The sequence below is a fragment of the Daucus carota genome, chromosome 4, assembly GCF_001625215.2.
Source record: "Daucus carota subsp. sativus chromosome 4, DH1 v3.0, whole genome shotgun sequence".
Lineage (NCBI taxonomy): Eukaryota > Viridiplantae > Streptophyta > Magnoliopsida > Apiales > Apiaceae > Daucus > Daucus carota.
The window spans coordinates 38,742,599-38,768,817 of NC_030384.2; the positions used below are offsets into that span (position 1 = coordinate 38,742,599).

Genomic DNA, 26,219 nt, shown 5'->3' on the forward strand with positions numbered 1-26,219 from the left:
GACGATATTAGCATTTTTTGCTAAAAGTTACTCCCTGTCCCGGTGAGTAGTATACAATTATACATATAGGGAGTGGCGCGGTAGTTAAGAAAAAGTGTAATTTAGTAATAAAAAGAGCTATTAACCAAAAAACCCAACCAACTTGTCATTCTTTTGCTAAAAAGCCTTTTAACTTTTCTTTTCACTAACAACCCCAGTGAACTTTATTCAAATCATATAAAACAATACAAAATAAACCATGGCTAAAATATACCAATCTGACTTGTCTAAGTATCTTTCCATAATTCACATCTTTTTATACATTTATGCGTTAAATAGTGCCTATTCATTAATAATATTAATAATATTAATAGTTATAATATTTTAATTTCATAAACCCATATTATATAGAAGGTATAACGGTTTTCATATCTCTGTCATAAACTAATGGGGTTATATGTTTTACGTAATCACAGAAGATGTGTGAAGAGCTCAGCAAATGAATGTTATTCCTAAGCTCCATTTAATCAAAATTACGTAATAAAAAATATAGTGTCCTCCATTTTTATTTTAGTTTATTCTTGTAGTTGGGGGGATTATTTGCCAAATTCAGACTTGGCTCTGCTTCTTTTGTGTGAGCAGCTTTGGAGAGGGCGTTTCTCTAATTTTATTTGGCTTGAATAAAAAATTTATTTATTTATTTATTTTTAATTTACTATTTTTTGATTAATTGTAATCATGTTGTCGCATAAGATATGTGATGATTAATGATTATAGTTAGTTCAGGTCGGTTATAAGTAACTCTAGTTAATTTTTTTCAAAGATTTAGTAAAGTTGATTGGGGTTGTTCGTGAAAATAAAATTTTAAAGGTTTTTTGGGAAAAAAATGACAAGTTGATTGGGTTTTTTGGTTAATAGCTCGTAATAAAAAGTAAGAAAAGTGGGTGAAGTGGTGGGATCGATTAATATTTAGGCTCTGTTTGAGAATTAGCGGTTAGCGGTTAGCAGATAGCGGATTGAATTGGATGTTTTGACTAGCTGATTGAATTAGAGGTTTTGACTAGCGGATTAGATTAGCTGTTTCTTGTAAAACTGTTTGGTAAATAGCTGATGGATTAGCTTTTTCTGACACAAATCAAAAACTCTAATCCAAAAAGCTCCTCAAAGTAGCTTTTTCAAAATTAGCTTTTTGGACCCAAACTTCTATTTCAATCCGGTAACTACCAAACACTAAAATTAGAGGATTCTAGTGGTCAAACCTCTAAACCACCTCAAACCTCTAATTTTTGTCCAAACTTATAACTTCCAAACAGGGCCTTAATGTTTAAAATGAGTGTAGTTGGAGTAAAGTGGTGGGACCTAGTAATATTTAAGGTATAAAGTGGGTGTAGTGGAAGAAAGTAATGGATATAGTTAAGTTTTTATACTATAAAAACTTACTATTTTTGGTATGTATATAATTGATGGGACGTCTCAAAAAAGAGACTGTATACAATTCAACGGGACAGAGGGAGTAGAAAATAGATCCGAAAATTGTTTAATAAACTTACAAACGGCTTTTCACAGTATTTACCTCAAAAACTATTTTTAGAAAACAATAAACAACATGTTCTCATTTTTTTTTTGAAAAAAATTTGCTTTTCAAATTTTATGAAAAGCTGTTATAGATTATACAATCAAACTGTACCAAAAACTATCGTTTTTAGATAGTTTTATCATTTTATAGTTTGTATGAACTTATTATGCTCTTTGTTTGTATTGTATTTTTCAGCTACATTGGAAGGAAAAATGATAGTTGAACCTCTTATATGGGTGTTTTTTTATCGAATATTAAAGTTTTATTGTCTAAGTGTCCCCATGTCTGAGGGTTAGATAGTAAATTTTTTTGAACGAAAGGAACTCCTGACAGCAGCTTTTGTATTCTGATACAATTCATTATACGATAAAGTATCTTGTGACAAAAAAAAAAAAACTGTACCAAAAATATTATTTTTATGTTATAAGTCAACAATTATAAATATAAAAATATTATAAAACCATTATATGATTTTATAACAATTTCTTCTTTTTTTAAATCTTAATACAACAGTTTTTAACGGCACAAGTCCTTAATTAGTATGAAAAATAACAGTTCACCTTCACCATGAGGCAAATCCTCCATAATTAAACTAAAATATTACTATAAACAATATTCTAAGGAATCCTAATAAAATACAATAAAATAATCTAAAATGAGGACAACGAGGGGTACTATACAATCTTGCTGCCGTTTAGCCGTGATGTTGCTGTTACTTGTTAGTAACAGCTTGATATACGTTCATACAATTCTTACGTCGCTTTTCTTAGTAGTGTTCATACTTGACTGCTTCTCATTCACTCATTTTTATTAGGCCGCATTTGACGGAAACTAGTAAGTACTAGAATATATACACCAAAATCTCAATTTTTATGTTAAACGTGTTTTGCATCTGATAGTGTACTGAATTCTTAGATATTCGATAAACGTCAAAGCAAATAATTAGCTTAAGTTGTTTTACAACAATTACGCATGTTTAGTGTTTGTAATCACAATTACCAACCTCCAACAATTTTATTAATTACAAAAAATTATTACAGTAAAAGATACACTAGTTAATTAATTACTGGTTACACCATTAAACAAAATAATGATAGCAGATCAATAATTTTATCCCTTTACTTGATGAAAGCTGCTAAATTAAGTATCTTTACCTCAAAGGTTGTCTGGGGATGGACCAAATGCTTTTTTTTACGCTTTCTTTTTATTGCTTGAGTTTTAATATCTTTTAATTTTAAAAGGCAATCACATATCCAACATTTTCGCTCTCCCATCAGAACAAGAAAATTAGGGTTTTGAGAGTCGACTCCCAAAATTAGCCGTCACTTCTCCATTCTTCACCTTCATCCTCTACATCCACCAAATCATTTTCGCTCTCCCATCTTCTCCACTATTTACCTGTTTTTTGTTTTTCAATAAAATCGAGTGTTGCTTAAACCTCGAAGATTCCAATCGAGTTTTATTTTCAGATCTGTTTCGGATTTGAGCTTGGACTTGATTGTTTTATGAATAAATCAGATCTTTTGAAATCAAAGGTCCGATTGTGTTTTTCCGTCTCGCCTTTTGGCGTGTGTTGATTTAGTACCCAATTTTTGGGTGTTATATTTGTGGTTGTTATGTATTCCTGCATTATGAATGAGAATGATTGGGATGGAGTTTTGGGAGATCTGGTTTATCGCATCATTAATACTTTCGGCATGTCTATAGCTGGCTCCCGGCATGTAGATAGCTGGGGTATGCTTGGAACGGTGGTGATCGCATGTGCTCACCTTTCACAAATTATAGTTGTTCATTATTCGAGGATTCTTGTTCCTCATTGCTTAGTTTTTACAACTGAGTCGTCTGAACACCGCAACAGCCATGGAACTATTGTGAAGGTCAATTGTGAAGCTACCATTTTCGGGATTGATGTAGGCTGGATTACTCGAGAAGCCTTTGTATTCATTTTCAATTTCAAGAATCATTGGATTCATTGTGTTAAGCAGTCTGGAAACAATGCGGCTATTTGTTTAGCTCGTTTTATTGTTTATTAACCTGATTGCATTGTCAGTTGGGGATCTGTCCCGACTAGACTTGTTTTAATTTAATGGAGTGAATTTGCATTTTGTCAAAAAAAAAAAAAAAAAAAAGGCAATCACATATCCTAGTGGTAAAAATTTATTAATAAAAGGGTGACTCATCTATTAATTTAGGATAATTTTATGGAAGAACATAAGTATTTTCGATCGCAGTCTTCTCGTATATGGATTAAAAAAAGGACTGGAGAATTCAAATTAAGCAGCACAAGAAGGCAGTAAGCCAAAGCAAAATTAATGGGGGTTGTTCAGATTAAAGAAGAGATTGAACGTGGAAGGCCCTTGGGATTTAACCAATCATTGATTAATATCTTACTTCTGCTTTCTTTTTGTGCGAAAGGGACGTGGCAGCAGTACTGTTCTGCCACTGCATGGAACACGATTTCATAAATTTGTTCTTTGGGGGTGAGCAAGGGAGGACATGAATTAGTTTTAACTTTAAAGAATTTCGGTTGATGTAATAAAACTAATAAACGAATAGAATTTGGGTGTGTTATTTAACCTGTTAGGAACTGATAAGTTAATCTGTAAATTTTGTTAAAAAACTGATCCCAAAAAAAAAATGTTTTTAATGAAAATATATAATTATAATAAAGAGATTCATTAGAAAATTTCAAATTTCAGGTGGCCCATGCAACTTTAATTCAAACAATATTCATTATTAATTAAAATATATTTTTGAATAATTAATAAACGTATTTAGTTAATATATTTATACTGAATGTGTTATCTAAGATGTTAAATAAGTTCTTGCTAGTTAGAGTACTAGAAAGTTAATTAAAATTCGGACTGAAGACATATATTTTAAATAAATTGAAAATCAGACCGAGAAAAATATATTCTGATAAAATGTTTAAGTATGTTATGAGAACATATTAATAAGGAGTACGTGCCCCAAGATCAACCAAATTGGATTTAAAAATAGAGCATATATACCAACCATGTAATTCCGAGAGAGAACCAATAAAATCTCATTTCTCATCTATCAAATTTTGCGTGTCATTTTTTAGTTGATTATAAATTTTTATTTATTTTAATTTCATTTACATTGATATCCCTTTACATCTTTATCATCAAAATTTTCGAACTAAATAAAAATTAATTACACATATGTATGATCACGTTCACACATGAGAAAGACACTCATATACGATTGTATTATACTACGCAGAAACCCCCTTACTCCGAGGGGCGACGAACAAGTCCCCGCAACAATCTTTTAACTAAACTACCTACATCAAATAAATTTTGCTTAAGTTCATTTATTTTATCCACCTACAAAAGTCTACAGGATAATTCTGTATAATCTAAATATTTTAGATTAAACATCATCGTATCAACCGATTAATGGTGATCACGGTCAAATTGACGTTACATATATAGCATATCAGAGAACCAAGTCACATTATTGATGAAGATATCCAACTCACGCGTTGATGGATTGTTGTGTTTACCATTTTCACAAAAAACAAATAAAAGAGGATAATCTTTTCGAATCCCTACAAAAACACAGAGAATATGATACAAGACAGACTTGCATGTTTATGATGCATTCTAGAATTCTATTAACTTTTGCATTGTATGTACTCGCTATTCAACAGTCAGTGCTCAGAGTTCAGACCACACGCAGATGGGCTCTGCTACTACAAATATAACTACACAGTGAACAACATTTTTAGCATGTACATATAAAGTAACTCGTCAAGGGCATAGGACAAAACTTTTACACTGTAAGCCAGAGAGAGTTATGTGAGCTCATTTTCTGCAATGGAGGAATAGTATTATCAATTATCATAAACCTTTCAATATTTTCACAAGATAAAAGATGAGTTGCATAGATTTGAAACTCGCTGTGAATCACTTCCAGGAACTCAATGAGTGACCTATATATTAGCTGTGAAATGAGTGTTCAAGAACTCGATTTACATGATAGATTTAGGCACTCGTGAATTTTACTTATGTGAAGGTTGCCTGTTAAGATTTGTAGTTAACATTTGTTTACGAGCATAAAAAAACAGGCCAAAACCGACATCAAATTGATTGATTATGAGCTGATATGATCGGTTTTAGGTCTTAATTAAACTGACAGTCCGTTGTAATCGGTTTTGAAGATTTGGTATTCTAAGTTTCTAACCAATCACAGTTTTATATTTATAAAACAATTATCATTCTAGCTAGTACCATGAAACTAATAACTTATAGATTTAACAAATTTTACACAATATACTGCATGTCCAATTTAACTCATCAATTTTAAGCAAAAACCATTTCTAAGGTTCTAGATGCTCTTGCATCATAAGCTCCTGAAACCCCGACTCCCAGTCAAACAAGAGAAGTACATTTGATCCGACTTGCAACCTACAAACAATTGAGAGTTGATGTCCATGTAACTATTCGATACTTTTTTGTTGTCAGGTAATAATGTGATACTTGATGCAAGACAGCCTTCCAGAACACAAATGTCTCGCATATCTAACGGATCGGGAATGCTTTCACTTGAGTGTGTCCATCCACATACAGACAAACTTGTTAACAAGCAAGCCCATACATAACACATATAGCTAGCTAGCTAGGTTTCTATTACATAGTATCCACTTTGAACAACTCATAATATGGGGCTGTTTGGTTGAGAGAAGCAGAAGCTGCTTCTGGCTTCTGCTTCTCTTGACCCGTTTGTGTAAAGAAGTAGAAGCACTTTTAAAAAGCTGAGAATGCTAGCTTCTCTCTCACAGCTTCTGCTTCTTTTCCAAACACTTTATTAACTTCTCTACTTCTCACTTCTACACCACTTCTTTACTATAAGCAAGAAGTCACTTCTTTTAAGCTAACCCAAACAGCCCCTATATGTGTTTGTGCGTGCATGTAGGTTTGGTCCCCATCTCATAATGTGAACTTTCTACAAACCAACCTCTAAAGTTGACTAGGTGAGGTCGATTTCATGATATGGTGTGCTTGCTTACAACAATTATATGACTTTCGACATTTGAAAACTAGCCACAGCTGCCGCCAAGCCCCATTCGGCTTTTTAACATGAAAGTTGACCCTCAGCTTCAAAATACATTTGTCATGTTATAGAACAAACACTCTTATGTTATGCATGCATTTCGCCCTGAGGTTTTTGTTTCAGATGAATACTGTATCTCAAACTAACATTTTCCGTTTATGCGGCAGAATTAGAGCCTGTTTGCCTGCGCCAACCCCGATTTTAAAGTGAAAAACGTTTGTTTGTGTAGTAAGTCAAAAATCGGCTTACAGTCCGAATTAAGTCACAAACTGACTTCAAGCGAGAAATTATTTTGAGGTACCTTTTACAATCACTTGTTTTTTTTAACTTTTTTTTAGGCTTAATGACTTTTTGCCCTCGAAGTATGGGTGGAAGTTCCGATGAGGCCTCAAATTTTAAAAACATACTTTTCGACCCTCAAAGTATCTTTGTCGTACCTTTTAGCCCTTTTTAAAAATACGGGTATAAATGAGGGGATAAACTTGATAATTCATATTCGGGGTAAAGTTTGGACGTACCTTTTAACCCTTATAGTATACATCTCGTTCCTTTTAACCCCTAACGAATACATTAAAATACATTAGATGTTTCTTTTAACCATTAATGTTTAATGCCACTTTTAACCCTCACGTGTGAAAATGTCAACTTTGTCCACACCGTTATATACCGGTATACGTCATAAGGGCTAAAAGGTACGACAAAGATATTTTGAGGGTCGAAAGGTACGTTTTTAAACTTCGAGGCCGCATCGGAACTTCCACCCAAACTTCAAGGGCTAAAAGGTCATTAAGCCTTTTTTTTATAATAATTACTTATACATCATAATTTTGTTATTATTATTATTATTATTATTATATTTTTAATAACTCATAAATCATTAATAAGTCAATATTATTCAAACAAATATTTTAAACTCCAACATATAAATCACGTTAAGTAATAAATTATAAGATTAAGCTATGGATGTTATTTTCTATGATCTTGAAAGCCTAGAATGAGGGACCGGATAATTTTAGGCCCCGAGCTTTATTTTTTCACATGGCACCTACATATATATCCACTAATGAACATGAGGTGTCGGCTTGGCAATCACACACCTACATTATTCTATTTCTTGATCAAATCTGTTAGATACTGAAATACGGATGTTACACAAAGTCAGATAATTTGGCTCATAAATCATCATTATAACTAACTTAATTCTTCGCTTCTGCTCTGCCATTTGGTCAATACCATGAACTTAGCTAATATTTGGTATGTTTTTCAAGTATTACTTCTGAAAATTCCCAAAGCTAATCTTGAGATGTACCAGCTTCATGCATGTTGCGAGGCCTTGAATTCTTTCTTTACTGCCGCTAACTATTGAACTTCTTTGGAGTTTTCAAAGTCTTAAAGTTTTTATTTTTCTAATTCAATATTCAGGCTCCTTTGTAGCTATGGTGTAATCTGAGATGAAGGTGTGATTTGATCTTTTAATTGAGATGGTAAAATGAATATACTTGAATACTAGTTGCTTAGAGTATTGGAGGGTAAATATATAAGAACTTGATTTGCTCCACTATTTCTATGAAAGACTTGTTACTAAGAACTTGGCATCTCACATTTTGTTTGATTAAACTCAACCAGTTACCTATCCAAAAGCGAGGGCCGATTATGCATTCTATCGTTTCTTTCACTCCAGACGCAATACACCATCGTTACCAAAAAATGAAAAAAAATATGATCTTTCTAAGTGGGATTTGAAATAGAGCTAGGCTGCTAAATATTAGGGTCACACTCCAGATTCTGCGATAGACGGAGCATTTGCAATACTGCTTCAGAGTAAGAACAGGGGAAAAGAGGTGGTCATGTTATTCCATTATTCTACTGCAAAGAGAACAACTATTGGAACCAGTAATCCTGAATTTGGCAAGGCTATTTAAACTTGGTATACATGAAGAGGATGCCAAGCCAACCGACATCATGATATTGAATTAGCATGCATGCGCGCGGGTTCAAAAATTGTGGATAAATTAACAACATTACTTTGGTTCCAGTTCCATCTGACCGTATCAGAAATACTTGAGGGAGCAGCATGACAGCATCTCATCCAGCTAGCATTGAGACTAAAAGGAGCTAATTTGGCATTCGAATCAGATTCAACAATAGAGATAATCTCCTTGCCATACTGTTCAGTTAAAACCTGGTTCCCCAACCAGGCTTGTGCCAAGGACGACAGAGGCCAAGATGACATTGATGGCCCACTGATCTTGCTTTGAGAACATTATGGACAAGCCAGAAGCAATTAGAAGGTATTTTCTCAGTCCAAAAGTTGGGCTACACTTAACAACAACATCAACCACTAGTAGACTGAATTAATGTGCTTACATGTTTAGTGGGCTGACTAACTGGGCTACAAACAAACAGCAACCAGCATGTGCTGAATGAACAATAGACTGCAAAATGGGCTTACATATGATGTTAGTAGGCTGGCTAACTGGGCTACACATAACATTAACAACAATCAGCATGTGCTATACACCAAATACCAAACATATATATAAAGCCAAGCAAATTCATTTGATAAAAGTTCATCTTCTATAAGAATTAATTAACAAGAGAAAACGAGTAAAAACTCTAGGCTAGTAACATTAAAGATTTAAAGCTATATACCAAATACTCTTTTATGTATTGATTATTTTGATCGAAGTCATTAGAATCTAATTTTCAATGACCAAATACCAAATACCAAATGCGACTCGGTTCGTTTACGGCTTTAGAACTCTACTCATTACTAGTAATTTTCAAATATGAGTTAAGTATTTTTGTTTCTACTCAAATCGATTTTATGAGTACGGGTAGTAGATTTTGTTAGGTGAATGATATTAATAGAATTATTAATTTTAAATACATTTTTGACGTTATTGATCATTTTTAAATGTAAATTGACGATTTTTATTTCTATTATCGTTTATGTAGAAACCGATCATAGATTTTCTTAACTTAAAACAGATATAATTAATTGCATTTTGAGTACAACTGGTCATTCTAAATGCAAGTTATCTTTTTTCTACCCTAATCATTTATGTATAAATCATTCATGATTTTGTTAACTAACACAAGATACTAGTATGATCATCAGTTGTGAATCTATTTTGAGCTTTATTTTGTCAACTAACACAAGATACTAGTATGATCATCAATTGTGAATCCATTTTGAGCTTTACTGATTTTTTTCAAATGCAAATTAATGCTAGCGGTTTTAAATTTTGTTAAGTGAAATAAGATATCAATAAGAACATTAATTATAAATGCATTGAACAATAGTGATAATTTTCAAATGCAAGTCGTTGATTTTTGTTCTTACATTCGTAAACACCGCTCACAGATTTTGGTAACTGAAATAAGATATCAATAGAAAAATCAATTATAAACGCATTTGTGCTTTGCTGGTGATATTAAAATGCAAACTGTTATTTTTTATTTTTACGTTTGTGAAAATCAATGTAAAAATCGATCGTAAATATTATTGATCTAAATAAGATTTTTAATTATAAATGCATTTTGAGTATTATTAGAGGCTTTAAGATCCGTGCTTGAAATTTTTATTAATTTTTGTTAATAGAATTATAATATATTTGACGGGATGATGAGACAGTGATGATAATAATAATGCATTCTTTTTTGCAAATTTAAAGCATGTAATTGAGTTTTTACAAGAAATTTGTTGTAAAGGTTCACATGAATTTAACACAAACGTTTCAATTAAAACTGAGTTTCTTAAATATTTTAAAAGTGAATGCAATCAAATTAAATAAAAATTATTATATTTAATGGGCATTATTTTTTTAAAATGTTTGTAGTCTTTTAAAATGTACCCGATTCATTATTACAAAAAAATAAAATTTATTTTAACCAACAAAAATATTACAATATTACTATTATCAATAAATTAAGACTCAATAATAGTTATTACTAGTCGTTTTCAAGTAAGAGCTACCTTTTTTTGTTTCTATTCAATCGATTTTATGAGTATTGGTGGTAGATTTTGTTAGATGAAAGATATTAATAAGATTATTAATTTTAAATATATTTTTGTCGTTATTGATCGTTTTCAAATACAAACCGGCAATTTATATTTCTTCTATCATTTATGTACAAACCGTCATAGATTTTCTAAACTGAAACAAGACATTATTATGATCATCAATTATAATTGCATTTTGAGTACAGCTGGCCATTTTTAAATGCAAGATGATTTCTCGTTTCTACCCTAATCATTTATGTAAAAATCGTTCACTGATTTTGTTAATCAAAAACAAGATACTAGTATGACTATCAATTGTGAATGCATTTGAGTTTTACGGATCATTTTCAAATGCAAATGCATGCCAGCGTTTCCGGATCTTGTTAATTGAAATAAGATATCTATAAACACATTATTTATAAATGCATTGAACATTAGTGATAATTTTCAAATGCAAGTTGTTGATTTTTGTTCTTACATTCGCAATAACTGCTCGCAGATTTTGGTAACCGAAATAAGATATTAAAAAAAATTAATTATGAATGCATTTGTGCATTATTAGTGATGATTTTCAAATACAAGCTGTTATTTTCTTGTTCCTACGTTTGTGAAAATCAATGTAAAAACCGATTGTAGATATGAATGTTAATTATAAATGCATTTTGAGTATTATTAGACGTTTAAGATATGATGAGACAATGATAATAATAATAATATGTATTCCTTTTGCGAATTCAAAGCATGTAATTGAGTTCTTATAAGCAATTTATAGAAAAATTTCATATCAATTTAACGCAAACTTTTCAATTAAAACTGAGGCATATTTCTTAAAATTCTGTACTGTTTTCCAAAAATTCCACTTCAGACCATTGCAATTTTTTTCCTATTCCTTGGATATGCAATAAATTTGATGTTTTTCCAAAATCCGCTCGATATCGCAATGCCACTAAATTCTAGGCCAGACGGGAGGAATTAAGCAAGATTGGGACTACTAGTATTGTACTAGGACTCTGAAACCTCAACAAACATTCTCACACAAGATCTCATGCAATAAATACACACAAAATCCATCTCATTATGTTTGGTTTTGCATGCAAAATTTCTACGGAATGAGGTAAGGCAGGCCACACGTGGATACTACAAAACGTACGTGTAACTCTCCGAACTACCTACGACACTCTCTCTCACTCCGCTATATAACTCTCCCTACAGACACTCACTTTGCCGACAATACTCTCCTCTTTTTTCTTGCTTCTTGTAATACTTGAACATCCTCTTCTCCTTCCTTAAAATCCAATGGCGGCGCAAAGCGAATTCCGTCCGGTGGACCCCACTGTCTGGCGAGCATGCGCCGGGAATTTCGTGCATGTTCCGGCGGTGGGCTCCAGGGCTTATTATTTCCCGCAAGGCCATGCAAATGCGATCAACACCTCGGCGTCTCTGATTCAATCCCAGCCGTTCGTTGTCTGCCGCGTTCTGGGCGTTGATTACTTGGCCGACATGGAGACTGATGAGATTCTGGCCAAGATTCAGCTCTTTCCGGTGGAGTCCGAGTCGGCCGAGTCGACTCAGTCCGAGTCCCCCGAGTTGACTCAGCCCGAGTTCGCCTCCGTCGTGAAGGTGCTGACGCCGTCCGACGCGAACAACGGCGGCGGGTTCTCGGTCCCGAAGTCCTGCGCCGAAACAGTGTTCCCGCCGCTGGACTTCGCCGCCGACCCGCCTGTGCAGACCCTGATGGTGAAGGACGTGCTTGGTGCAGTGTGGGAGTTCCGCCACATCTACCGCGGGACGCCACGTAGGCATCTCCTCACCACAGGCTGGAGCAAATTCGTCAACGCCAAGAAACTCGTCGCCGGGGACTCAGTCGTGTTCATGCAGTCCAAAAGGAGTCAACAGAATTTCGTCGGCATTCGCAGAGCCGCCAAGGCCAAAAACGTGGCGTCCACTAGTCGCTGGAACTATCTGGACTTGAAAGAAGGAGAGGAGGACAAGAGTGCTGAGAATGCGGTTAAGCAAGTGATGGAGAAGGCTGTGAAAGGATTAGGGTTCGAGATTGTGTATTATCCCAAAATCGATGTTTCTGATTATGTGGTGCAGGCTGAGAGGGTGGAGAGTGCGACTTTTGGCGTGGACTGGATGATCGGGACTCGGGTCAAGATGGCGATGGAGACGGAGGATCTGTCGAGGATGACTTATATTCAAGGGACTGTGTCCAAGATTCATCAAGTAGGTGGAGTACAGTCTCCATGGAAAATGCTTCAGGTATGATTTTGTGTGCTGTCAAGTCATTTATTGTGCTGCAGTTCGTATATGTCAATGTAATTTATATGTTAATAATGTCATTAGTCCTTGAAATTAATTTAATTACGAGAAATGGCTAGCATTTCTGTATAATCTGTTGGTTTCTGTACTGGTTTAGTAGTAGATTGTGCAATCTTGCTAGCTTTTACAGACAAATTCACATTATTTTGTTCTTGTTAGTTTCATTCTTGCGGTGTCTTAGCTTCTTACTTTGGTGTGACTGCTTTCTTATGAATTTATGTTTTATATGTTAAACCTCATGTGTATCTAATTGAGGTATTTAATGAATGAGAAAGAAAAGGGAAGCCATTAAATGGTTTGAATCTGGTATATAGCAGGACATGAACAAAGACATTCTGATTTGTTCTTGAGAATCATTATTCTCCTGGCCAGTGACCATTGGAACACAAGGACACATCTCCTTTGTCATCCATGTCTGTCCTCTCCAACTCTGTAAAGCCATGATCATCGAAGTGTAACAAAATAGTAGTGGATGTGGCCCTGTGTGTTACTCTAAATTTGTATATGCTTGAAGGCTGTAATCTCATGTCATCTATATTATTACTCTGTGTACATGGTTTTGATGCTAATTGTATAAATATATCTGAAACCTTGTCTGAAATGCCGTAGAGGATCCTTTATATGAGGCATACTGTTAGGACAGAGTTATTTCTTATAGCCTGGACCCTGTCCATGGGGTGGGTTGGCGTCTTGGTGACAAATGAGGAAGTATGAGAAACGCCAGGATTGGGTTGTGTGTGCCTTTGTTCACCTGTCATGACTTTTAAGACATGCGTTTCTCCGAGTTATAGGGTCGGTGGTAAGATATTATAAAATGGATGCAATGTAAGTTGTTCTGTATTTTACAAGGTCAAGTTCTTTCTATAAACGTCCAAGAGATTTGACTGATGTTTACGTGTTATTTGACATGCGCTCCTTCAAATTATGGGGTGGGTGGTAAGATATCATCAAACGGATGCAACGTAAGTTGTTCTTTTTTTATAAGGTCAAGTTCTTTCTATAAACGTCCAAGAGATTCGGCCGATGTTTACGTGTTTTTTTTGACATGTGCACCTTCACTTTATGGGGAGGGTGGTGAGATATCATTAAACGGATGCAACGTAAGTTGTTCTGTATTTTATAACGTCAAGTTCTTTCTGTAAACGTCTAAGAATTTCAGCCAATGCTTACTTATGATAACGTTACCAAATCTTCATGTTGTGTACTTGATTTTTAGTGTATCATATTCACATAATTGTGTTGCTGTTTGCCGATTTGTGCAGATATAGTCAAACCTGGGGTCCTTAGCTGGTTTCTGGTGATAAGTGATAACTTCTTATTTTTGTGGATTTGTGCAGTTTCTAGTTACTTTCTTTGAGAACCTGAGGGTTTCTAGTTTCTAGTTATTTTTGTGGATGTATCACATAGATACAGTACACCATGTCTTTCCTTCAGATTTAAGATATAAAAAAACAATATTATTCTACTATTTATTGTGCACCCTCACAGAAAAACTTCTATGTGAATATATATATATAAATTAAAATTGGTCGATATGTTGCGCCTCAATGTTGATTTGCACCTTTAAATAGTCATGTAATATATTTTTCCTTGCCTACATGTGCTGTTTTTTCCTCGTCCAAGTTACTTTGTGTGTATAAACTTGTTGTATGCATGGTTATACTAGCACATACAACCGTTGGAGCTGTGACAGTGGGGATATTGAGTATTCTTCGTATGTAGAAAGTCTTTGATACTAGCCACTATACTTCAGTATAAACTATTACTGATTGTGTTCCTTGTCATTTCTGTTTATTTGCTCTGGATATTCATATTTTCCTTCGACAGGTTACCTGGGATGATCCTGAAGTAGTGAAGAATGTTATGAATGTGAGTCCTTGGCAAGTGGAATGTGTGTCACTACTGGAGCAGTCAGAAGTCCCTGCTGCGAAGAGAAGTAAACTTTCTGTGGATGCAGGGTCGCCGCTCCATAGAGAAGGTGCAGTCATTCCAGGAGACGGTGAAATTTTTGAGGATGCAGGGTTACTGCCTGGCAGAGATGGAGAACTTTTTCCAGTGACAAGGTCAAGTAGTTCGGTGGCAGAGCCCTTTAACGCGGACTTGAACCCATTACTGATGAACGCTGGTTCCTATCCTGGGGGGATACAGGGGGCCAGGCAGGATCATATATGTGTTTCAGGCATCTCCAATTTCTTTCACGAAAACACACATCAATTTGACATTACCTTTTCTGTTTGCAACAGGTCTCCAGTAACTGAAGCTGTTTATACTGAAGGGGATACTGTGAGTAGCTCATCGGCTGATCCTCCCAAGGAAATCCAGTTCTTCGACAATGAGGCAGTTGGAACACAAGGCTGCAGTGATTCACCCAAAGTCGGTATCAACTCATTCCAGTTGTTTGGTCAGATCATCCACCTGTAATAGTCTGTTGAAGTGGAGTGGAAGGGAATGCGAAGCTGTGGGAACGCACGGGTTCATCTTCCACCACCTCATCTACAGATACTATTTGTATGCTTTTGGTTGTGTTTTGAGTATAAACTCTGAAACGATGCACATCTTGCTTTTATTGTCTTTCAATGTCGCTGTACTGTACTTCTGGTAATCAGATAACGCTGGTCTGTTGACTATTTTCGTATACATATATCTGCCTGCCTTTGCGGAGTAGTTTAAATTTCTCTAGCGGGAATTATTGTTTTATTTTATTTAGTTCGTGCTCTTGGTGGATGAGCCGATGAACATACCCGTATACTGATGCTCTATTTACCTGTAGCTGTTACAAATAGACTACATCAGGCATGTTAAGCAGTTGGAATAAGTGGTTCTCGCCTGATTTGATATCGGAAAAAGAGGTGAGGAATGGTTGCTAAATTATGCAGGTATGTCAATTATGAAGTCATTCGGTTCATGATTAATGAGCCCGGTCAATGGCGTCACCATCATAATCTCAAACTACTAATGTATGTATTGTTTTGATGTTTGGATTAATTTTGTCAGAAAGAATATAGGTATAGAAACCCGAACCCACTTGGGGGGAAATGAGAATTGGAACCTTTATGTGTTGGTGTTTGGATTAATAATTTTGTGAAATGAAATATTGGAATAGGAACTGCAATCTCAAAGTGAGCATAAAATCAATTTTTACACTCTCCTTAGAGTATCCATTTTCGTATTTCTCATTCCCTTACCATTCCAATTCTCACTCAAGATCCAAACATCATGTATATGGGTGTGTATTGTTCTCATTTTTATTCCCGATTTCAATTCCCATTCACGATCCAAAAGCCTTATATGTGTGTGTTTATCATGTTCTAAATATTGTTCTCATTTCCATTCCCGATTCCAATCCTCACGAATCACGATCCAAACGATCCAAACACCCTGTATATGTGTACCGTGTTCTGAATTGGTTTTTGTGTATATGAACACAAACATGTCGCTTTCTACAGGAGTGATCTTTCACCAAAGTTCAATACACTTTCACCGTTGTCTCCATTCATATGCGCTTCTTGTTGCTTAGCAGCTTTTCTTTACAAAATTTGTATCTAGCAAACTGCCTGTTTTATCGGAATATTATCCCAAACCAAAAACTCCAAAATCCGGATTGGATACTGTTGGTGCGTGACTGAGGCTGACGTAAAGTTGCTTGACGTCATGAGAGGATGACAGGACGAGACGTATGCACATGACGACATGACGGCTGCTTTGAATTGCTGAAGAACGAGTCTGAAGGAAAGGATAAGTATTGAAGAGGTTATGAGCGGATAAACAGGAGGGATAAGGCATAGCTGCACGTGGAGTGATAGTAGGGCTGTTAGTTGTGTTTTAACTTGTATAAATAGTCCTTAAAATCAAAGAGAAGGGGCAAGTAACATCAGCCCATATACATTGTAATATACTTTGAATCATAGTGAAGCATTCTTGGCAGGGTCACAACCCTCCCGCGGTTTTTCCCTCTTACGAGGTTTTCCGCGTCACCAATTCTTGTCCTTTTTACCTTATTGTTTTTAGCTTAATTTCTTTAGCATTTAACCCCGCAAAATCTAGCACGAACAATTGGCGCCGTCTGTGGGAAACTTGCTAAAGAATCTACGAGGAGACGTATGACGACGGGTGATCAACAACAACATGGCTCTACGAGCCAGGGGGATAATCCCACAATACAGCAACTGTTGGAAACGATCCGGAAGATGCAGGATGACATGAGTTCTCAACAAGAGGCGTGGAGAACCGAGAGAGAAACACTACAGAGAGAACTCACGACAGCTAGATCCAAGTCTAACCCCACGGAGAAAGGAGTGTTGGGCAGTGTGGCTAGGCGCTTGAACATGGACGACGAAGAAGAGGAGCAATACGACGAGGAAATCGAAATGGAAAGCCCAGAACAAAGGGGTCCTGAGGTTAACAACAATAATAATGGTGGAGGTCCGGATGATGGCAATGGTGGTCCAGAGAAGCAAGACAAAAATGACAAACGCGACAAGGGAAACAAGAAGAAAAAGAAGAAGGAAAACAAATCCAGTAAGTCACGTAGTCATGACACAATGCGCAAGGAGTTACAGGCCCTCAAAGAGATGGTACAACGCATTCCTGGGGTACCCAAACCCTTGGAAAAAGCTACGCCCCTGAGTTATGCAGACTCGCCCTTCTCTGACAGCATAGCGATGGTCGAGACCCCGAAGCGATTTGCAGTCCCACCCATGAAAGCATATGACGGCACGACTGACCCACAGGAGCATGTGGCACAGTACAAGCAGAGAATGTTCACTGTACCCATCACGAGGGAGCTCAGGGAACCATGCATGTGCAAGGGATTTGGCTCAACACTCACGGGACCGGCCTTACAGTGGTATGTGGGCCTACCTAACGGGAGCATTGAGACCTTTGCTGACCTCGTCGACGCCTTCAATCTCCAGTTTGCAAGTAGCAGAGTATTTGAAAAGACCACGAGTGACTTGTACAAGATTACTCAGAGGTACAGAGAACCACTCCGAGAGTACTTGACCAGATTTAATCGAGAAAAAGTTACCATCACCAATTGTGACATTCCAACAGCCATTGAAGCCTTCAGAAGGGGCTTAGAACGGGACTCCCCACTCTACGATGAGCTAACAAAATACCCTTGCAAGACTTTAGATGACGTTCAGGCTAAGGCAATGGCCCAAGTACGATTGGAGGAGGATAAACGGGATCATGATGACAAGTATTACCGGCCAAACAGGAAGATCTTGACAACCAAGACCAGGGACTACAGACCATACTCAAGAGATGCCAGAGATGTGAAGGAGGAACCACGCGTCAACTCGACCCAGGAACAGACAGATTGGAGGAAGGATCCCAATCTTCCCCCAACTTATGACAGTTATGGGTTCACGATCACACCAACGGAGATGATGAGGGAGTTTACCAAAATGGGAGACACGGTCAAATGGCCGGTTAAGAGCAACAAACCAAAGGCTAACCCTGAGTCAAAGTTGTGGTGTGATTATCATGGCGACTATGGACACAAAGCTTCCGACTGTGTTGCGTTGCGACGTGAACTCCAATACCTGGTCCGCAAGGGATACTTGACAGAATTCATGGCCGGCAAGACGACGGGTGTCATACGCGACTCCCCACACAAGACCCCCTCAAAGCAACTGCCCCCACCACCATACCACAAGATCATAAACTTCATAGCTGGAGGTAGTGAGATTAGTGGAACTACATACTCACAGGCAAAACGTGTGGCTAGGGGAAAAGCTCCACAGATGATGGTGGTTGCTGAAAAGAATGACACGACGCCTGCACTTGTATTTGGCGACCCTGACAGACAACATGTAATGGAGCCTCAACATGACAGCCTAGTGATATCGCTACCCGTCGGTAACTGTTTCATCAAACGGATCATGGTGGACAACGGCAGTGCTGCCAACATAATGATGAAGGACACATTACGACAAATGGCCCTTGAGGACAGTGACATGATCAAGAAACCAACCACTCTAGTGGGATTCAGTGGCGAGACGAAGAGAACCATTGGAGAAATCACACTGCCTACGTATGTCAAAGGCGTCAACATATTGACCAAGTTTCTGGTCATAGATTGCGACTCAACGTACAACATAATCATGGGCAGACCTTGGATTCATGACCTACAGGCCGTGCCCTCCACATTCCATCAAGTTCTCAAATTCCCAACACCTTGGGGGTCCAAGAAATACGAGGAGAACAAAGTGTGGCGAGAGAGTGTTACAAGACATGTATGAAACCTACGGTTCAGTGTGACAGCATGCAAGACAACAGGGTGCCTATAAGCGGACCAGAAAAACTAGCAGAAGTGGACTTGGCAGATGGAGACAAGAAAGTTCTTGTGGGAGAAGATTTAACGCCCACCTTGGAGGCAAACCTAGTTGAATTCCTCACGACACGACTGGACGCCTTCGCATGGGATCACGAAGATATTACGGGAATCAGCCCGGACGTCATCACACACAAGTTGAATGTGGATCCAGATTTTAAACCTATACAGCAGAAAAGGAGGAAGTTTGCAGCTGAAAGAAACAAGATTGTCAACGAGGAGGTGTCACGTCTATTGAAGGCAGGGATGATCAAAGAAGTCGAGTATCCAGAGTGGCTCGCCAACGTGGTCATAGTGCAAAAGAAGAACGGCAAATGGAGGGTTTGTGTGGATTACACTGACCTAAACAAGGCATGTCCAAAAGACCCCTTCCCATTGCCCCACATTGACACAATGGTAGACTCCACGGCTGGACATGAGCTGCTAACGTTTTTGGACGCCTCGAGTGGATTCAACCAAATTCAGATGGAACCTAGTGATGCCGAGAAGACAGCCTTCATCACGGAGAGAGGCATATACTGCTACTTAGCCATGCCATTTGGCCTACGCAATGCAAGTGCCACTTTTCAAAGACTAGTCAACAAAATGTTCAAACAACAAATTGGACGCACTATGGAGGTGTACATCGACGACATGGTTGTCAAGTCAAGGCGAGCAGAAGATCATGTTAGGGACCTTAAGGAAGCATTCGACATACTCCGAGAATTCAACATGAAGTTAAACCCCAGCAAATGCAACTTTGCCGTCTCCTCTGGAAAATTCTTGGGACATATGGTGACAAGGAGAGGAATCGAAGCTAGCCCTGAACAAGTAAAGGCAATATTTGATCTGACAAGTCCATCCAACATGAAGGAGGTCCAAAAATTGACAGGAAGAGTGGCTGCCCTGAACAGATTCATCTCACGGTCATCTGACAGGTGCAGAATGTTTTATGACGTGTTGAGAAAGAATAAAGGTTTTGAATGGACGCCTGAGCATGAACAAGCACTCATGGCCTTGAAAAATTACCTCACCACACCTCCACTCCTCGCCAAACCCGTACCAGGAGAGGAACTCTACCTTTATCTTTCCGTGACGGAACATGCTGTCAGCAGTGTACTTGTGAAGCAAGTCGACAACACACAGTTTCCAGTATACTACGTCAGCAAGAGCCTGATCGACACGGAAACGAGGTACACGCCCCTGGAGAAGCTAGTCTTGGCCCTCGCCATGACATCGACAAAGCTAAGACACTACTTTGAGACACACAAAATCCGAGTGATGACTAACTTCCCCTTGAGGATGGTGTTGAGCAAACCGGACATGACGGGACGTATGGCAAAGTGGTCAATCCGCCTGAGCACTTACGATATCGTCTATGAACCCCGAACCGCTATAAAATCTCAAGCACTGGCCGATTTTGTGGCTGATTTCAGTCCGAGTCTCATGACACAAGCAGAGGTGGAGTGTCAACAGTTGACGACAACACAGGATCAGGGGCCTTGGATCTTGCACACAGACGGGGCGTCCAACGTGAATGGCACCGGGTTAGGACTCGTCCTCAAATCGCCACAGGGGGACACCATGCCATATGTAATATGCTGTGACTTCAAAGCAACAAACAACGAGGCTGAGTACGAGGCACTAATTATGGGACTGATCATCGCAAAAGACTTAAAGGTTAAACACATCAATATCAACTGTGATTCTCTTCTAATTGTTAATCACGTCAATGGCTCTTACGAAGCTAAAGACACCAAAATGTCATTATACCTTAACACTGTGAAACAACTACAACACTCGTTTGACACGTTCAACATTCAACAGGTGCCTAGAGAACTCAACACGCAAGCTGACGCCTTGGCAGGACTAGGTGCCGTCATGAAAGACAACAACATTCTCAACGTCCCAATTATTCACGTCCTGAAACCAGCCAATGTAAGGACAGAGGACCAGATGGCAGCCCACATAATGGACATAGAAGAAGCATGCTGTGACAAAGACAAATGGATCTAGACATATAAGGACTACCTCCAGCTAGGAGACCAACCCACTGATCGTAATGAAGCCAGAATGCTACGCATGAAGGTCTCAAGGTTCGTCATGATCGATGAAGTCCTATTCAAGAAGTCAGCAACTGGGCTCCTGCAGAGATGTCTTACCAGCAGTGAAGCAGATGTAGTATTACGAGATCTTCACGAAGGAGAATGCGGGAATCACACAGGGGGAAGAAACTTGTCACTCAAAGTGCTAAGAATGGGATACTATTGGCCAACTGTGAGACAAGACGCCATAGACTTTGTCAACAAATGCGATGCCTGTCAACGACATGCACCTGTCATCCACCAGCCGTCAGAGCACCTACACACCTCTGTACCGTCGTGGCCGTTCATGAAATGGGGAATGGACATTGTCGGGAAACTTCCCACTGCACCAGGCCAGAAAGTGTTCATGCTCGCCATGACGGATTACTTCTCCAAATGGATTGAGGCAGAAGCCTACCGACAGGTAACTTCAAAAGAGGTCATCTCCTTCATCAAGAAGAACATATTGTGCAAGTTTGGGGTACCATCTGAAATCATATGTGACAATGGGTCTCAGTTTATAAGCAACAAGACGGAAGCATTTTGCAAGAAATACAACATCACCCTAATCAAGTCAACACCACGTTACCCGCAAGCAAACGGACAAGCTGAGTCGAGCAACAAAATTATCATTAACAATTTGAAGAAAAGGCTGACATCCCACAAAGGACGATGGGCTGAAGAACTACCCTGGGTTCTGTGGTCTGACAGGACAACACCTAAAGCCTCCACTGGACAGACACCCTTCAGCTTGGTATACGGAGCTGAAGCCGTCCTGCCGACAGAAGTCGCATTGCCAACAGCAAGGTATGGATTATCAACTCAAGACACGAACTCCACAGAGCTGGCACATGACTTGGACACCATAGATGAAGTCAGAGAGATGGCCAAGATACGACTGGCCACCTACCAACAACAAGTCGCCCGAAGCTACAACAAACACGTCCACATTCGAGCATTCAAGGTAGGCGACATGGTCCTAAGGAAGACGTTCCAGAACATGACGGATCCAACTGCGGGAAAGTTTGCCGACACCTGGGAAGGCCCATACCTCATTGATGCTATTGTTGGACAAGGGGCTTACCGACTCTCAACACTTGAGGGAGAACAGATTCCCAGAAGTTGGAACGCCTTACACCTCAAGAATTATCACATGTAGTGCTCTTTTATTTCCATTCAACAAATAAGTCGCTAGGACATTACGACAATCGTCGTGAACAATTTAGCTTGCTTAACAAGTCCAGTAGTATGATTTATTTGACGCTGTAATCTTCGAATCTCTTATCAATAAAACACATGTGATTTAACGATTCACTCTTGACATTTTTGCATGACAACTTACGCATCCCACGTGCACATACATGTCTAGAATTCATGAATTTTATTTTCGCATTCATCTAAAACTAGTTTTCATTTGAAAATTCACGATATCGTGTTTAAAAAGAAAAAAAGAAATTATATCATTTATTTTTATACTTGTAAAACCCCTCTTGTCTACTTCGCATATTACACTACAAAACTCACACGAACTTTCGAGCAAGACGTAAACTAACTAACGACAAAGCAAGAAATACTTCGAATCCTACAAATATATGCTTCTCTACTCAAACATTAGCAACGTGACATGACAAGTAAAGATACCATTATCACAAAAGCTTAACAACTGATAAGTGGTATTTATACACACTTATAGGCCTTCATTTCCACTTAAATTGGTTGATTGTACTTAAGTGTGTAGTGTCTTTTGATGTGTTTTTATTGTTTTTCTGTGCAGGTCACGAGTTGAGGTGATGAAGTGATTTTCTATCATTTTAGGTTGGTTTTGGTGCATTCTTTGCGAGAATAGAGAATTGTGGATTCACCGAGACTTGGGATTTTGTGGGTATATCTTCTACAAACCCTCACGAGAACACACTCGTCCACTAGAGCTATCTAGGGGTTTAAAGGGCTTGTTGCATATGCTAAATGCAACCGTGATCACCTACGGAAGTGGTACTAGGAACGAGGAAGGACATGAACGCGAGAACGGGCTGAAAAACAAAGAATCAAGGCTGTCATCACAGACAGTAGCGCGCCCGCGCTAACCTGTAGCGCGCCCGCGCTACAGCCTGCATCACTAGCGCGCCCGCGCTAGTGTAGCGCGGTGGCGCTCCGCAGAAACTCCACGGGCCGATTTTTACAGCTTTTCTGATGGATTTTCGCAGCGGTCGAGGCCCGGTTGACGTAGTCAATGCATTTTTATTTCTCGTGTGTAAAAACCCTAGCCTCATAGTCGTAGTTTGAGTAGAGTTTAATATCGTAATCATAGTTTTAGTTTTATTCGAAGCACATTATCAGTTGTATTGGATCGTTCTTTGCGAGGAAGTGACAGTTTCGAGCAAGATCGTGAACTTCAATCTGTAACGTGTGATCTTTATTAGTAATTCAAGCATTTTTATTCCAATTAATTCTTGTCTTTTCTTTATCATGTTTTCATTAGAACCCATGATGTCGATTAGTTCGATTATGAACTAACCGCCTTCATGGGATTCTAATGGATTTATCGATGTAGTCTAGTAACGATTATAATTACGTGATTTTGTGACATATGTTGATTGCTTTGCATGAGCCGTGCTTATTCTTCTTAGAAGCGTAGCTAACTTCTAAGTTGTGTGTTAATTCTTTCTGAAGCGAGAGTGGATGATTGAATTTAGAACTATGCCATGTAAACATAGGATTATGTGAATGAAACATAATTTGTGGTAGACTTGAACTATTTTTATCACCCTGTGTAATCACGATAGACGACTTGCTATTAAACCTCTCTGCTTACACTACCGCTATAGAGATATAGGGTCTGAGCTTTGTTGGTGTCCATGAGATTTCTATCTTAATTGTGGATTTTGATTGGTATGATATGTGTGCAACGAGAGTTGGCATGTATTACTTCCGTGTTGTCTGATTAGGATCAACAGTCGCATGTTAATCAGTAATTTCAATTCTAGATGAATTCGATAATGAAGTTAGAATCCCATGTGTTTTCCTATTCTGAATTTGATTAGTAATTTTAGTTATTAGTATAAAAGAAACCATCCTTGTTAATTGTCTTAGCAGTGATAATTGATCATACATTGTTGCATAGGTGCGTATTCTCAATTCACCAGTCTCTGTGGGATCGAACTTAATATATTACTTGTGATCGCGTACGCTTGCGTGTAGATTTCACCGAACAAGTTTTTGGCGCCGCTGCCGGGGACTCGGTGTTAATTATTTAGTTTATGTACTTGTCATCAGTGTGCATTAAAATTCACTGACTAAGATTCTATTCTCTTCTCACTTTTCTTCTTTTCTTTATTTCAGGTACTTGGATCGCGTTTTTACTAACGAGTTTTCGAACCCGTAAGAAGCAATGGATTCATCTTTTTCTTCTGATTCTGAAACAATGGATTATGCTAGGACAGCAGTTGGTGAGGCATCCCGTGAATTTTCTCGTTTGAAAATCAATGATAATCAGGCTGACACAATTGAACCAGCAATATCCGCCAGTGGCATTCGTATCAAGCCATCAATCATTCTCAAGCTGCAAGATACCATTCAATTTGGGGGTTCTGTTCTTGAGGACCCAAATCTACATCTAAGGAATTTCGAGAAATTCATTACTGCATTGGACTTCAATATCGGACCTAAGGATCTAGTGAAACTGAGACTCTTTCCATTCACGCTACGTGATGTAGCACGATCGTGGTTTATCTCTCTCTCGGCAAGCACTACTAATAGCTGGAACAAGTTGGAGAAAATATTCTGTACAAGGTTTTATCCTCTAATCAAAGTATCAGCTATCAAAAACACTGAAGGCAAATTCTCTCAATTCTCGGGAGAATATCTTTGCCTAGCTTGGGACCGATTCAAGAAGATTCTCGAAAACCTCAAGGAAGATGACATGCCTCCTGGAATGGCAATTAATTACTTCTACAGGGGTCTTAATAGTCAATGTAGAGCAGAGTTAGACGTAGCAGCTGGAGGAAGTTTGTGGAACAAAAACTTCGATGATGCTTACGAACTGATAGAGAACCTGGCCGCTGCTGAGCACAAAGATCTAAAGTGGAAGATTCCAAAAGAGGAAGAATCGGAGGAGGATGAAGCGGTCGAAGTCACTCAGGAAGTCCAGATGACTAATTGGCACAGAATCAGAGCTCACTCAGACTCAAACTTTAATGCATGTGGAGACACTTGTCCTCTATTCTCTGCCAGTGCGAGTAACCAATCCGCAATTCAATCACCTGCTGATTCAACACTGAATGAAGCACAGTACCGAAGAATAATCAGGCGTATTGACGTGTTGGAGGAACGAATTGGTCGCTTTGCTGATATACTAACGGATTCTCTTGCTGAAGCGTTCTTGGCACTAGACGTCAATGTTACTTGGGATTCGTTTGGTTATGGAACGAGGTATCCTCCACAGGATACTTCATCGGAATCTGATTAATTCTGGACTTCACGTCGAGCTAACGACGTTAAACAAGCGCTTCGTGGGAGGCAACCCACGCATTGGAACCACATTGTACCATTGTAAACCTCAAAAACACAAAAATCGAAAAATTTCAGCCTCCGGTGTCAGACACTAGCGCGCCCGCGCTAGTGTCAGGCGCGACCGCGCTAAGTTGCACGGCGCGCCCGCGCTATACTTAGCGCGGCCGCGCTACTGACTGCCGGACCGGCGGATTTTTCCCCAAAAATAGTTTTTTTTTCGTTTTAAAAAGCCCACAATCCTAATTTTGCATGCCTAGCCCGAAATACACCCTCTAAAACCCTAACTCAGCCCTCCAATCCCTATATAAACACAAACATATCTCCAATTCCCATTATAATTCTCTAAAC

General features: G+C 38.4%; 2 protein-coding genes across 2 annotated transcripts; both read left to right on the top strand.

The window, feature by feature from the left end:
- Positions 1–11,936: 11,936 nt before the first annotated feature.
- LOC108217357 (auxin response factor 17) lies at positions 11,937–15,383 on the top strand. Its single transcript, XM_017390192.1, has 2 exons — positions 11,937–12,902; positions 14,790–15,383. Exons 1-2 carry the CDS (start codon positions 11,937–11,939, stop codon positions 15,381–15,383), a joined length of 1,560 nt encoding a protein of 519 aa, XP_017245681.1.
- Positions 15,384–17,062: 1,679 nt separating this feature from the next.
- On the top strand, positions 17,063–19,207 carry LOC108217358 (uncharacterized). Its single transcript, XM_017390193.2, has one exon. It carries the CDS (start codon positions 17,063–17,065, stop codon positions 19,205–19,207), a length of 2,145 nt encoding a protein of 714 aa, XP_017245682.1.
- Positions 19,208–26,219: the final 7,012 nt, after the last annotated feature.